The 14031-nt window shown below is 48.0% G+C and overlaps 1 protein-coding gene across 3 annotated transcripts in view; it reads right to left on the bottom strand.

Annotated features, from left to right (window-relative positions):
- Window positions 1-14031, bottom strand: part of ITGAE (integrin subunit alpha E) — a 68536-nt gene that overhangs the window by 2987 nt on the left and 51518 nt on the right. For 2 of the 3 annotated variants that reach the window (XM_049858693.1, XM_049858695.1), the window contains 9 exons: window positions 12864-12996; window positions 10193-10291; window positions 9441-9520; window positions 8913-8993; window positions 8177-8240; window positions 7982-8089; window positions 4566-4622; window positions 4309-4404; window positions 3091-3186 (listed from right to left, as the gene is read on the bottom strand). In XM_049858693.1, coding sequence (XP_049714650.1) covers window positions 3091-3186; window positions 4309-4404; window positions 4566-4622; window positions 7982-8089; window positions 8177-8240; window positions 8913-8993; window positions 9441-9520; window positions 10193-10291; window positions 12864-12996 — 814 coding nt within the window. Of the gene's footprint in view, window positions 1-3090; window positions 3187-4308; window positions 4405-4565; window positions 4623-6002; window positions 6066-7981; window positions 8090-8176; window positions 8241-8912; window positions 8994-9440; window positions 9521-10192; window positions 10292-12863; window positions 12997-14031 lie in introns of those variants that run through there. The other variant, XM_049858694.1, reaches the window with a different exon arrangement.

The raw sequence follows: 14031 nt of genomic DNA, 5'->3' as shown, positions 1-14031 counted from the left end.
CAATAGTATTAACAAACAGTAATTTACGAATGGATACATAGGTAGATATGTACGCTAAGGAGGGGTGGGAAGATGTAAGGGAGCACACCCATCTGCAGATATAGGTTTGGTTGTGGATATTTCTACATTCATAATTGTAGGTACTGCATGTATATTAACATAGACAGAGCACACAAGGGCACAGGCATGGAAACTTCTTAGATATAACCAAACACTTCATGGGGCAAAGTTCCTAGGCTTTAAGGCAAAGGACCATAGACTTGGGGGGACATCTCCGTCAACTGGCACAACATAGTTCATAAAGACAACGTTCAGCATCCTACTTTGGTGAGTAGTGTCTGGGGTCTTAAAAGCTTGCGAGTAGCCATCTAAGATATCACTATTGGTCTCTTCTGTCCAGAGCAAAGGAGAGTGAAGAAAACCAAAGTCTCAAGGGAGCAATTAGTCCAAAGGATTAACGGACCACATGAACCACAGCCTATACATCCCTGAGACCAGAAGAACTAGATGGTGCCCAGCTACCAATACCGACCTCTCTGACTGGGATCACAAGAGAGGGTCCCTGACAGAGCACGAAAAAAAATGTAGAAAAATCAAATTCACAAAAAAGACCAGACTTACTAGTGTGACAGAGGCTGGAGGAACTTCTGAGACTATGGTCCTAAGACACTCTCTGACCTGGAACTGAAGCCATTCCTGGAGGCTACCTTTCAGCCAAACAATAGACAGTCCAATAAAATAAACAATAACACCTGAGAGAAATATTCTTTAGAAAAATCAATTATACAAGACCAAATGGGCAACATCTGCCCAAAAGCAAAGATGAAAAGGCAGGAAAGGTTTCCTTTCTGGACAAAAGGAAATGGGGAACACAGGGCGGAAATGGGGAGAGTGCTGGCACATTGTGCGGAGTGCAACCAATGTCATGGCACACTTTATGTACAAACTATCAAATGGGAAACTAATTTGCTCTGTAAACCTTCATCTAAAGCACAATTAAAAAAAAAAAAAAAAGATCTCTGTCCACCCAAAACACCAAGTTCCCTTCATGCACACGTATAAGTACCAAGATAGTGGCGCTTTGAAGAGAATTTCTGTACGGGGTGGAGGTTTGGACAAACTAACCTTTAATGCCTCTCCCAATTAAGTTTTAAATGGTGGTTAGATTCCTGGGGTTGGCCCTCAAGACCCTACTTAACTCGCATCTGTTGTCGTATTTAGCAGCCACTGAGTCAGCCCCCGACTCATGGCAACCCCACGCATGTCGACCCCATACACATTGAGATCAGACTGTTGTGATCCAGAGGGTTTTCACTGGCTGATTTTTCTAGAAGTAGATCACCAGGCCTTTCTTCCTAGTTTTTCTTAGTCTGGAAGCTCTACTGAAACTTGTTCAGCATCATAGCAACACATAAACCTCTGATGACAGATGGGTGGTGGCTGCGCTTGAGGTACACTGGCCAGGAATGGAACCTGGGTCTCCCACATGGAAGGCAAGAGTTCTACCAATGAACCACCACTACCCTCAACTCATATGTAGCTGAACTTAATAGGATTAAGTTCTGGACATTGAGAATAAGGAGCTGCCAAAGCAACACAGACAGAGGAAGAACAGAAAAAGAGCTGGCTTTTTCTTCTATGGAAGAGTAAGGTGGGGGGAAAAAAGGGCTTGAACCTGGGTTTAGGAAAGTCATGAAGGGAATCTGTCCCAAAATGACAATGGTGTAACAGGTCGTATTTGAGTAGAAGAAATGCTTCTAATTTCCAAAGCCTCTTCTTCTTTCCTCTACTAAACCCATAAGTTCCCTAAAGTGCCCCAATGCTGCCCTGGTAGAGGTTAAGAGGGAAGCAGGGCACAGAACGCTGCCTGTAGCAAGCACCAATGGTGGCCTAACCAAACCCAACCAAACCCACTGCCGTTGAGTCGATTCCGACTCATAGCGACCCTATAGGACAGAGTAGAACTGTCCGATAGAGTTTCCAAGGAGCACCTGGGAGATTCAAACTGCCGACCTCTTGGTTAGCAGCCGTAGCACTTAACCACTACGCCACCAGGGTTTCCAATGGTGGCCTACCCAACAGCGATTCCCTCCATTCAGCTTTGGTTCAGGAATCATGACTGGTCTAAACCATCATGACAAAGCCATTCCTCTTCGCCAGTGGCTGGCATGAGACCCAGGTCTCACTGATAAGATATAAGAGATGTCTGCTGGGAGTCTTTAGGAAAGATTTTCCTCCCTGCAGACGGAGTGTCACATGAAGAAAACACCCCTTGCCTCTGACTTCTTGCCTCCTACTTTGTACTCTGTGACGATACAGCATTTGGAGATGTGGTGACTTTGTGATGGCCCTGCAGGGAGATATCACCAGCACACTGAGACGGAGGGGATGGGGTGGGAGTTGGAGCACCAGGATCAAAGGAGCCAGGCTGCTGACCCGGGGTCTGCTCCCTGCCTCCTCGCTAGATAAACAACATATGCCCTTAAGGGATGCTAGCTAGGCCTCCCCTTACTTGAACAGGAACGCATGTGTGTATACAGCAACTGATACTCATAGATTGAGTGTTTATTGTCAGGAGGTACTTAATACTTAGGAGATAGAATTTAAAGTAAAAAAAATAATTTTGGGAAATCTATGCTATAGGAATCCTCGAGTGGTGCAAAAGGTTAACACATCTGGCTGCTAACTGAAAGGTTAGTGGTTCAAATCTACCCAGAGCCACCTCAGAAGAAAGGCCTGGCAATCTACTTCCGAAAAATCAGCCACTGAAAACTCTATGGAGCACATTTCTACTGTGACACACATGGAGCTGCCATGAGTTGAAGTCGACATGACAGCAACTGGTCAGTTATTTCAGCTTGGATCCTCTCAGCTTAGGCCTGTTTTCAACTGCCCCATTTTACAGATGAAAAAAACTGAGGCAGAAGAATGTGACTCACTCAAGGTCACAAATGCAGTTGGTGACAGAGCCAAACTCAGAAGTGATAAGACTAGAAAATGAGAAGGAGGGAACAGCAGGGTGCCCAGGCAGGGCTCTAAGGCTAGGCACAGTTTTCCCAGGACATTACACAGAAAACAGTCAGGGATTACCTTAGTTCTGTGGTTCTCTGCATTCAGCCCCTCATACAGAGATCTGTTGAAAGATATTTCACCAAGGATCTGCAGTTCAGTCACATCTCTTAGTAACTATAAGATGTAGGGGAAAAAACAAAACTTATTTTAGAAATGGACTCATTGTTTTTGGACAGCACTCACTATTTTTCTTTTTAAATGTGCTCCTCCAAAATTCCTTAGCCAAGTTAGTGGCCCCAGCATCCACGGAGTTACCCGAGCCAGAAACCTGCAGTTATTCCTCAGTTTCTTTTCCCTCACTCTTCACCTCATGCTGCCCCTCCTTCCTTCATCGGTTCTTGACAATTTTCTTTTTCCTTTGGTCTCTCTTGAACCTGACCCTTTTTCTCCATTTCCATTGCTACTGGTTCAGTTCAGGTCTTATCATACTCACTGGGACCACTACAAGATGTTAAACTACATCAGTAGTTCCCACTTTAGAATGAGTGATTAGCAAAGGCATCTCTAAGGTGACACTTGAGCTAAACACAAGACGAAACCAGCCACGTGACGGTGTGGGGAAACGGCAGTGTTGTGCAGAAGAAACAGCAAGTACAAAGGTCCTGTGGCCAGTACAATCTTGGCAAACTAGAGGAACAGGAAGGACAGAATAGCTGGAGTATAAGAAGTAGAGAGAAAAAGAGTGCTAGGAGATGAAGTTGAAAAAGTAAACAGAGACCAGATCACGTAGTGCCTTGCAGGGCATGAAAAAAGTATGTATTTTAGTCTAAGTGTACTCAAATGCCTTTTTTTTTTTTTTAAGCAGGTGAGTGGCACAATCTAATTTTTGCCTTTAGACGGTCTTACCTGTTGTGTGCAGAATGATTGGTAGAGATCATGGCAAGAGAAAAGGCAAAGAAAGCAGGCAGGTTATTGCAACAGCCCCAGCAGGAGATGGTGGCTGGAACGACAACAGTAGCAGTGGAAATGGACAGAAGTGGATATGTTTAGGATACACAGTATTTTGGAGGGAGGATGACGGGACTTGCTGCTGGAATAAATATGAGGTTGTAGGAAGGAGCGGAATCCCGGGTAAATTCTAGAATCTTGGTCTGAGTAACTGGGTAGAGCCTAAAGGTAAGGAATAGGTTGGCGCAGGAGGTGGCTCCCCGTTACATCCCCGATGCTATTAGCCTCTCGAGAGACGCCCAGGGCAGCTGGATAATCAAATCCGGAGCATTTTACAGTCTCAGGTACCTGCGCAGACTGATTGAAGGAGAGCTCTGCAGCCACGGTTACATTCTCTTTATCCGAAGTGATGGTGCAGTTCACCGAATGCCATTCTTCCACGTGCTGGGGGGAAAATCTGGTTAGCACAGTCCCTTTTCGTGTGCAAAGGATGAAAAGTTTAACGCCTAGCGAAACCCACTCGAGGGCAACGGGTTCGCGGGCTATTCTTATGTCACCCGCTTCAGCCCTCGCTCCCTCGGCCACGTCGCGACTGCCTCGCTCACCTGAACCGGGTCGCTTCCACAAACGCGCTCCTGACTCTGAGCGCACGCAGTGTAAGCCTGAAAAGAAAGCCGTTTACCGCAAGGCAGTGAAGAAGGAAAAGCGCCATGGTGACCACCCCCTCCCAGCTCCTGGGAGACTCGACTGACTGCGCAGGCGCGCGGGCGGGCGCTAGGACCCGGCAAGGGGGCAGGCCGGCCGGCAGGCGCGGACACGTCACGAGGAAGTCTCGCGGTGTTTGCATTTGAACGGCCTGGCGGGTGCGGCCATGGCAGCATCGGGCCCGCGACCCGGGAGCCGGCTTTTCCGAACGTACGGGGCTGCCGGTGTCTGGGGGCCGCGGCTGCGGTCGGGGCGGGCAGCCGCGCAGTGGTTCCCGCCCCAAGACCGGAAGCGTTCCTTCAGCAGCAGCAGTAGCAGCGACGCCAGCAACAGCGGCCCCTCGCAGTCTGCTGCTTCCGACGATCCGGACGACCCCGACTTCTGCGGCAGCCCGCTCCTCAAACCGCAGAGGCGCCGTGGCGGCCGAGTCCCCGAGGGCCGGCCGAGCCCGATCGGGACCCCACGGCGCCTGAGGCTGCGCGCTCGGCCCCCGCACAACTGCAGCACCCCGCTCGGCCCGCTCGGCCCGCCGCCCTTCCCCGACAGCCACCTGCGCGGCCTCAGCCCGGACCCCAGCGTGGGCAGCCAGCCCACGGGCTGCGACGAGCTGGGCACCAGTGCCTCCCTGTTCGGCCCTCCGGCCTCTCCCGGCAGCCCCGGGCCTGGGGCCCCAGCGCCAGCGGACAGTGTCATCTGTGCCGGCCCCTCCGCCACTCTGGACACAGCCTCCGCAGTTCCCAGAGGCTTCCGCTGCCCGGTAGCCGCCCGGGACCGGGTATCTGTCCGCTGCTTCTGGAAGGCAGCGTCGGAAGGAGGCAGGCTCACCAGGGCTGCCCACCAAGCGCGTGCCGCCCTCAGGTCAGCTCTCTTTAGCCTTACGGACTCAGGAAACCCTGAGAATTCTGAGTTTGGGGCAGATGGGAAGAATATGAGGGGGTCCTGCTGTGAAAGAGAACTGGTGGCAAACAGGGCGGAGGGCCCAGGTTTGGCAAGCACCGGTAAGAAGACAGCCACAGACCAGCACTCTTGCCAAGAGAATGGGTCTCAGGAGGTTGTCCAGGTAGAAAGCAAGAAAGTCAGAGGTTGCAAACGCTGTATTAAAGCTGAGGAAATCAAAAGGCCTGAAAGAAGTAGGCCAAGCCGGAAGAGGAAACATCAGGAGATAGCTGAAGCCTCTCTTCTCCGAGATCATCCATTTAAAAAGGGCCAAAAGATGAAAACAGAGTCATTCCTCACCCAGAACCTGACTCATTTACAAGATACCTGCTCTTGGGCCAGAACCAGGGCCTCCCTCTCTTTCCACAAGAAGAAGATTGTGACCGCTGTGCCAGAGGTGTGCAGCAGCTCCGTCATTGCAATTTCTTCCTCGGAGTCCCTTTTATCAGAATATTCACACCCTCCTATCATGAACAGAACAAACAGTGCTCTGTCCCCTTGGCAATCCTCCTCCATGTATTTGCTAAGCCCCTTAAAGACTCTACATATTGTAGACAAAAAGGCATCTGATGCTGAAAAGGTTTATGGGGAATGCAATCAGGAAGGTCCTGTGCCCTTTAGCTGCTGCCTTTCCACAGAAAAACTGGAACACTGTGAGAAGATTGGGGAAGGAGTGTTTGGCGAAGTTTTTCAAACAATCACTAATGATACACCTGTAGCCTTAAAAGTCATTGCTATCGAAGGACGGGGTTTAGTCAATGGATCCCATCAGAAAACCTTTGAGGAAATCCTGCCAGAGATCATCATCTCCAAAGAGTTGAGCCTCTTGTCTGATGAGGCACACAACCGCACAGAAGGCTTTATTGGGCTGAACTCAGTGCACTGTGTCCAAGGGTCTTACCCTCCCTTGCTCCTCAGAGCCTGGGATCACTATAACTCGACCAGAGGGTCTGCAAATGACCGGCCTGACTTTTTTGATGAACACCAGCTCTTCATTGTGCTGGAATTTGAGTTTGGAGGGACCGACTTAGAGCAAATGAGAACAAAGTTGTCCTCCATGGCTACTGCAAAGAGCATTCTCCATCAGATCACCGCATCCCTCGCTGTGGCGGAGGCATCACTGCATTTTGAGCACCGAGACTTACACTGGGGGAATGTTCTCTTAAAGAAGACCAGCCTCAAAGAGCTCCACTATACCCTCAATGGGAAGACAGGCACTATCCCCACCTGTGGACTGCATGTCAACATCATTGACTACACCCTCTCACGCTTGGAGCGGGATGGAATAGTGGTTTTCTGTGACATTTCCATGGATGAGGACCTATTTACAGGTGAAGGTGACTACCAGTTTGAGATCTACAGGCTAATGAGGAAGGAGAACAACAACTGCTGGGGTGAATACCACCCTTATAATAATGTGCTCTGGCTACATTACCTCACAGATAAGATTCTGAAACAAGTGACCTTCAGGCATAAAAATAACACCTCTGCCATGAGGCAAGTGAAGCGAGAGATCCAGCAATTCCATAAGACAATGCTGAACTACAGCTCTGCCACAGAGCTGCTCTGTCAACACAGTCTATTTAAGTAAGTTGAGTGTGCCTTACGGTCCCAAACTGAGAAGGCACTGATCTTGGAGCCCCTAGAGATACTGTTTTTAATCTCCATCCCCACAGCAGGATGGAATTCCCATTCTTATATGTTTTCAAACAAGAATTTTGTTTCCAAGTGGTACTACCGAAATGATTAAACTGCTCTTAATACACTGTGCATGAGAACAAGTGTTTACAACTCACAAGGTCTCTTTCTGTCAGCAGAGTCCATTCTGTAAATGCCTTTCCATATTTTCTTTTTTGAGCCTTGACACTAGGTAGCCTGAGCAAAAACGAATTGGGAGAGCCCAAGGCCTCCACTCTCATACTGATCAGAGCCTGCTGCTTTGGCTTCGGGAACCAGACTACAGATGAGGAGTCACAACCGAAAGCAAAGAGGCTGCAGCAAAGCAGAGACCCAAAGAGACAGACTGGAGGGAGGAAAGAAAGATGGTAGATAATTTATAGGAGAGCTGAGACAAATGCCACATGTTTATCAAGCTCACTTGCGAATCACATAGGGAAGCAGAATTTTATCCTTTGTCAAAGGAAAAATAAATGTCTCCATGGCTACTAACAAGGTTTGAATTTTTGCTTATTTTTCATCAGGGAGAGAAAAACTGAAATGTTCCCTTAAGATCTGAGGGGTTGATATTCCTTCTAAATGTGCTTTTGGTAGTTTACTCCTGTTTTCCCGTGGTTAATCTAGTTCTTACTCCTTTTCTAGAACTCTAGTTTTTATACTTCTGGGAACCCATAGTCTGTGATAAAGAACCACCTTTAAGTACCTGAGTCTTTGTCAGGTTGATCACTCTTACAACCTGAAACCCTTGTATTTTGATTGGAACACAAATTTGCAACTGGAATTTGGCTTCAAAGAGATTTTCCCCATGTATCTGCAAAATAAAATCAGAAAGTGGGAAGTCAAAGCTAGGGTTGCTTTGCCACCTGTTGCTTTGCAGAGATAAGCACTAAACACTTACATTGAAGAGGAATTCTTTGTGGTCAGAAAGCCTCTGGCTTGTGAGCATGTACATCACCGATGGTCTGCAATTGAGAGGACGTGTGTAATGCTACCAACTGAGTACACTAGGACAGAGGGCATTGGATCCTTAAGGGAAATCAAAGTTGGGTGTCAAAATGTAAAGTGGCCATTAGGGCAGTTGGGATGAGGTAGAATATTTGAATTCTGTATAGCTGGGCTGGCTTTCTGTCACTCCAAAGAGTGGCCTTACTTTTCTTCCTCTTTTTTTCCCAACCCCACAGCCCCTCACATCCCTCCTTTGGTATCACAAGGGCACCCTTTTGCAGACAGACCAGTTGGCACTGTTCCTCCTTTGATATTACTATGGAGTTTCTTCTTGTGTGCTGTCAAGTCAATTCTGACTCATAGCAAGCCTATGGGACAGACTAGAACTACCCCACAGGGTTTCCAAGGCTGCAGTCTTTACCGGAGCAGATTGCCAGATTCAAACCACTGACCTTTTGGTTAGCAGTCAAACGCTTCACCATTGCACCACCAGGGCTCCTTATGGAGTTTCTAGGACCCAGCTATTAGTGCCTAGAGATCAATGTTGGAGCCTGGTTCTAAGCAGCCTCCCCACAAAGAAGGGGAAGGCCCACATCCATCCTGACCACCAGTTCCAGGCCCAGGAGAGACTGCCTGAAGCTGTACCCCAGGCACGGGCAGTCACTCGTGTCCCCCTTGGAAGTACTTACTTGGTGAGAACTGCAATGAAGGCATGCTTGAATCGAAGGGTAGTCTTACCAGGCAAAGGCAAAGAACTTCTTTCATTGGAACTAGGAAATAAAGAGTGTCAGTTCCCAGCATCCCTGCTTTGTACATTAGCAGCTGCTTCTGTATCTTGGCTTCCCACGGCCCTCAGGGGTCAGAAAGGAAAAGGTTCTCAGAGATAAGCATTTGGAGTACAGAAGGATTTTCAGAAGGGCTTGTTAAAAGTGCAGGTTCTGGGGATTGCCCCTTGATTGGTTCAGTTAGTCTAGGGTGGGGATGAGAAACCTGCATTTTAACAAGTTCTCCTGCAGGGGTGACTGGCTAGTCTCATCTGGCCCCTCTCTGTCCCCCTGCCCACAAGCTGAGTCATTGCGGTGGCAAGGGGCCCTTTGTGGGCTCACAGAAACTCCCTCCATGGGCCACAGGGGAGCCCTCGCTCTCACAGCATGCACGGGAGGCGGGGTTCTTCCAGGGCCACAGCCCAAGCCTGGTGTGCTACAGGTGCAACTCACTTGGTGATCGTCACAGTGATGTCTGCTGTCCTGTTGGGAAAGGCTTTCTCCTCCAGCTGCCAAACTACCAAAATGTCTGCCTATTTTAAAAGGGAAAAAATGGTCACTTGAGCCCTGGTGGTGCAGTGATTAAGAGCTCGGCTGCTAACCAAAAGGTCGCAGTTCGAATCCACCAGCCGCTCCTTGGAAACTCTATGGGGCAGTTCTGCTCTGTCCTGTGGGGTCGCAATGAGAATCGCCTCGATGCCAACAGGTTTTTTGTTTGTTTCTATACCACTCACAACTGAAATTTCTTCCTAATAATTAAACAAACCAAGAAAACAACTAATACATCCTCACATTTTTGTAGCAACTTCCACACTCATTTCGTTTGAGCCTCACGATGTCGGTGTGGAGTAAGCAGGACAGACAGTATTATTCCCATTTTACCATTGGAAAAACCAATCCAGAGAGTCCAGTGACGGCCCAGCAGCACAAGGATAATCAATAGCCGATCAGGATTCCCAACTTTTACTCTGATGCTCCTGCCCTATTACTCCCAACTCTGGACTACCGGGGTGAGCCAACAGTTTGTCTCTGGCTGTATGTTGGAAAACCACCCCCCACCTCCCCCACTCCCTACTCTGAGAGCAACCTCATTAGTTCTGAGTGCTGCTGTGGATTGTGCAATAAAGAGACACTCTCGGGAACCACAATTAAGAGATTCGGACTCCAGGATAATGAGAAGAGCCAACCAATCAAAACAGACTCACAGACGACCTCTTGAATACGGGGTGACCGATCTTGCAGTTCATGACCAGGATAGATGCAACTGGCTTAGGGTCATCACACTGAATATTTGGAGAGGGAGGCTGTGAACACAGAGGAAGACACATTCTTGAAGGGGGAAAAAAAGGGAGCCGCTCCTTCACACCAATTGAGCAAACATTTGCTGATTTCTCCACATGACAAGCACCCTTATCTGGACCACAGAAATCAGACTTGGCCCCTGCCTTCCTCCCAAGCTGGGCAGTAGGGCTTAGATCATTGAGGAATTTAAATAGAAGGTCTAAAGAGTAAGTCTGTAAGAAGGGTACAGAGAATACCAGTGGACAAAGAGATTAATTCCAACTATCGTCATTAGTTGTCGTCAACTCTTCTGACTCATGGCGACCCTATGTGTGCAGAGTAGATCTGCTTCACAGGGTTTTCAAGGCTGTGACCTTTTGGAAGCAGGTTGCCAGGCCTGTTTTCTGAGGCACCTCTGAGGAGGTTTAAACTGCCAATCTTTCAGCTAGTAGTCAAGTGCTTAAATATCTGTGCCACCCAGAGATTCCTTAATTCCAACTAGGAGGAATCTAAAGTCTTCATGGGATGGGAGGCATTTGGACTGGACCTTGGACCAACGTGCACGTGATACACTGAGGTAGGCTGGAAGGAGGTGTGGACCCAAGCCCTGCCATGCAGCTTTCTCAACCATGGTTCCTCATCTGCACCACAGATGGTACTTCACTAGTTTCATTCAAGATGCATGGGAGAGAAGTTCGTTTTTTTCACATAATGGATGCTGTCCTCTCCCAGTGAGCCTAAGCTCACCAGGAACAAACTTGCAGTTTGAAAAAGTTGGTTTATTGATTCACTGCAGTGAGGAAAACCCCACCATGGTACATCGGGGGCTTTAAGCTGGTTCAAAGCAATTCAGTCAGGGCTGATGAAGTGAAATCGGAACAAACACAGATTTTTAAAATTTGAGTGAAGCGGAACAATAAGCAGAATGGAAAAAATTACGGGTTGAAACCCTGGAATGGGAGACTTGGAAGAGGTGTAGTGAGCTCTCTCAGGAGCCTGATGCGGAAGATTGGATTATTGCCAGGAATGTAGAGCGTGACACATTCCAAGCGGTGGGGGCGGTCTCCATCTTTAAGTGAAGCACCACTGTTTCTGATTCTGCTTGTCAAGAGATTTGGTTGCCATGCAACTCGCATGCTGCCCTTGTTTTCTAGGAGGGAGATTAAGTTTCTAACAGGGCTTCGATCCATAATTTTTCCCATTCCTCTTATTGTTCTGCTTACCCACATCTTAAAAATTTGATTCTATTTGGGTTTTGCTTCATCAGCCATGACTCAAGTGGGCAGAACTGGTTCAAAGCCCTGGGTGCATCTCATCAAAAAAAAAAGGAGGGGGGGTGATTAAAGTATTCTGGGGCAGATTGAAATTTAGGTGAGATTTAAATAAAGCAGTGTTTTCACAGGCTCAAAGCAAAGCAGGGCTCTGTGTAAAGGGGTCAGTCAACATCAGGTCTGGACTGCGACATCACCCAACACTCATTTCCTTGGCAACTGTAAAGTTAAGGTAGATGTGGAAAGATGTGTCCAGAAACGCTTTATCTGAAGTTTCGCAACTCAGTGAGAAATTGAGACTGTGTCTCTTTGTCAAAGTGACTTAGATTCTCCAGGCAAGAGCAAAAGGGTTTCATAATTACTGACGTAACTTCCAACAGCAAAGTTTCTGATAGTCTATGATTTTAGAGAACAAAAATTTTCAGTTTTACGATACTTTCCAGCTTCAGGGTGTCCGTGGGAAAAATACTGTTTCTATTGTCTCTGCAGCTGGCTTTGTGTCTGTGATCCCAACCTAATGAAAAAAAAAAAAAAAAAGCCCAAACCCATTGCCGTCAACTCCGACTCCTGGCAACCTCACGTATGTCCAGAGTAGAGCTGTACTCCAGAGGGCTTTCAATAGCTGTAATCTGATGGCAGAGTCCCTGGGTGGTGCAGTCAAACTGCTCGACTACTAAACCAAAGGGTTGTGGTTCGAATCCACCCAGAAGCACCTTGGAGGAAAGGCCAGATGATCTCTGCTTCCGAAAGGTCACAACCTTGAAAACCCCATGGAGCACAGTTCTATTTTGCGACACATGGGGCTGCCATGAGTTGGAATCGACTCGATGGCAGCTAGTTTGGTTTGGATTTTTTATTTAATCTGAGGGAAGTAGATTGCCAAGCCTTTCTTCTGTGGTGCCACTGGGTTAATCTGAGCCACCAACCTTTCAGTTAGTAGCTGAGCGCCAACTGTTTGCGCCACCCAGGGACCTACCTGATGAATGGCAGGACAGATGTTTACTTTTCCAGTCCTGTTAATTTTTACTCTCTCAATGCCTTAACGGCATTAGTTTATCTCTCAGAACCCTGGTTAAGAAAGGCTAGAGGCAGAGGAGTGACGAGCAACAAAAGGGCACCACTGGAGGTTTTGGAGGCAGAGAATGGCATGGTTGGGTCCATGGCATATGGATGGATTGCAGGGGATTCGTGTAGTTAATAAACGTTTATTAGATGGACCAGGATGAAGCCAGAGGCAGGAGGACCAGGCAGGCCTGCAAAAAAGCAGGTGTACAGTGAGGGAAAGACATGGACAGCATGTTTCCAAAGCTGCTCCCAGAGTTACCTTTTGTATCCTTTTAAACTGTAAGTTTCTGGGGTATGTCAAAGTCAGGTTTGTCATGTAGGAATCTTCCCCAGCGTTAGTTACATTCATGTTCATAGTCAGCTCCTTGGTGAGACCTACCACCAATTCCTCCCTGCACAGGGTATAGGAATAGAGAAAAATGTTACCAGTTTACTTAAACTTGAAAAACGAGGATGCAAGATAATATAACCCCACCCACTGCTGTCGAGTCAGATTCCGCCTCATAGAAACCCTGTAGGACAGAGTAGAACTGCCCCATAGGGCTTCCAATCTTTACAGAAGCAGACTGCCACATCTTTCTCCTGCAGAGCTAGCGGCTGGTGGGTTTGAACTGCCAACCTTTAGGTTAGCAGGCGAATGCTTTAACCTCTGCACTGCCAGAGCTCCTAATAGCCCATTTTTAACTGACTTCTTAGATAACTTCGACAAGTTGCATAAAGGATACATTGAACCTAGATCCTCTTTCCCCCCAGTAAGCAAACACCTGGACCGACACTCTCCCTTAGTTGATGTGGGAGATGGTAACAATGGCTACCCTTCAGTTACTGTTTATTCAGTGCTTACCATGTGCCAGGGACTGTGCTAAAGGCTTCACATGCTCGATTAATTCTCACAACCCCATGAGATAGTATAGTTACTCTAACTCCATTTTATATCAAGAAGGAAACCAGAGTCCAGAGAAGCGAACTGATTTGCCCGAGGTCTAGCAGCCTCAGATGGCGTTGGGAGAATTAGATCCAGATCCTGTTCCTACCACCAATGTACTGTGACCCTAGGCAAGGGATGTCATTACTCAAACCCCTCCATTCTGCCCATGCTCTGCTCAGCACTGGAGATCGGTGGTGCATAGGACAGACCCTATGTCTGCGCTCACACAGCTTTACCTTTCTTGACCTCAACCTTCCCACCTGCCCGATCATTAAGGCCCTTCCAGCGTAAAGGCTGGATCTGTTAGCCTGGAGAAAAGGAGACTTGGGGATACACGAGAGCTTCCTGCAGACCACTGAGGCCCGGGGGCCCCAGGACGCAGAACCAGCGTCTGTAGTGGGGATCTACAAGAATGCACACTACCAATAGGAAGAAGACTTCCCAACCATTCAAAAGCCCAAAGAAGGAATGTGCAGGTCTAGGAAGAAATGACGTGTAT

This window comes from Elephas maximus, chromosome 19 (assembly GCF_024166365.1).
Source record: "Elephas maximus indicus isolate mEleMax1 chromosome 19, mEleMax1 primary haplotype, whole genome shotgun sequence".
In the NCBI taxonomy this organism is placed as follows: Eukaryota; Metazoa; Chordata; class Mammalia; order Proboscidea; family Elephantidae; genus Elephas; species Elephas maximus.
Note: the sequence above shows the minus strand (reverse complement) of the source record. Positions and strands in the feature narration are given on the sequence as shown.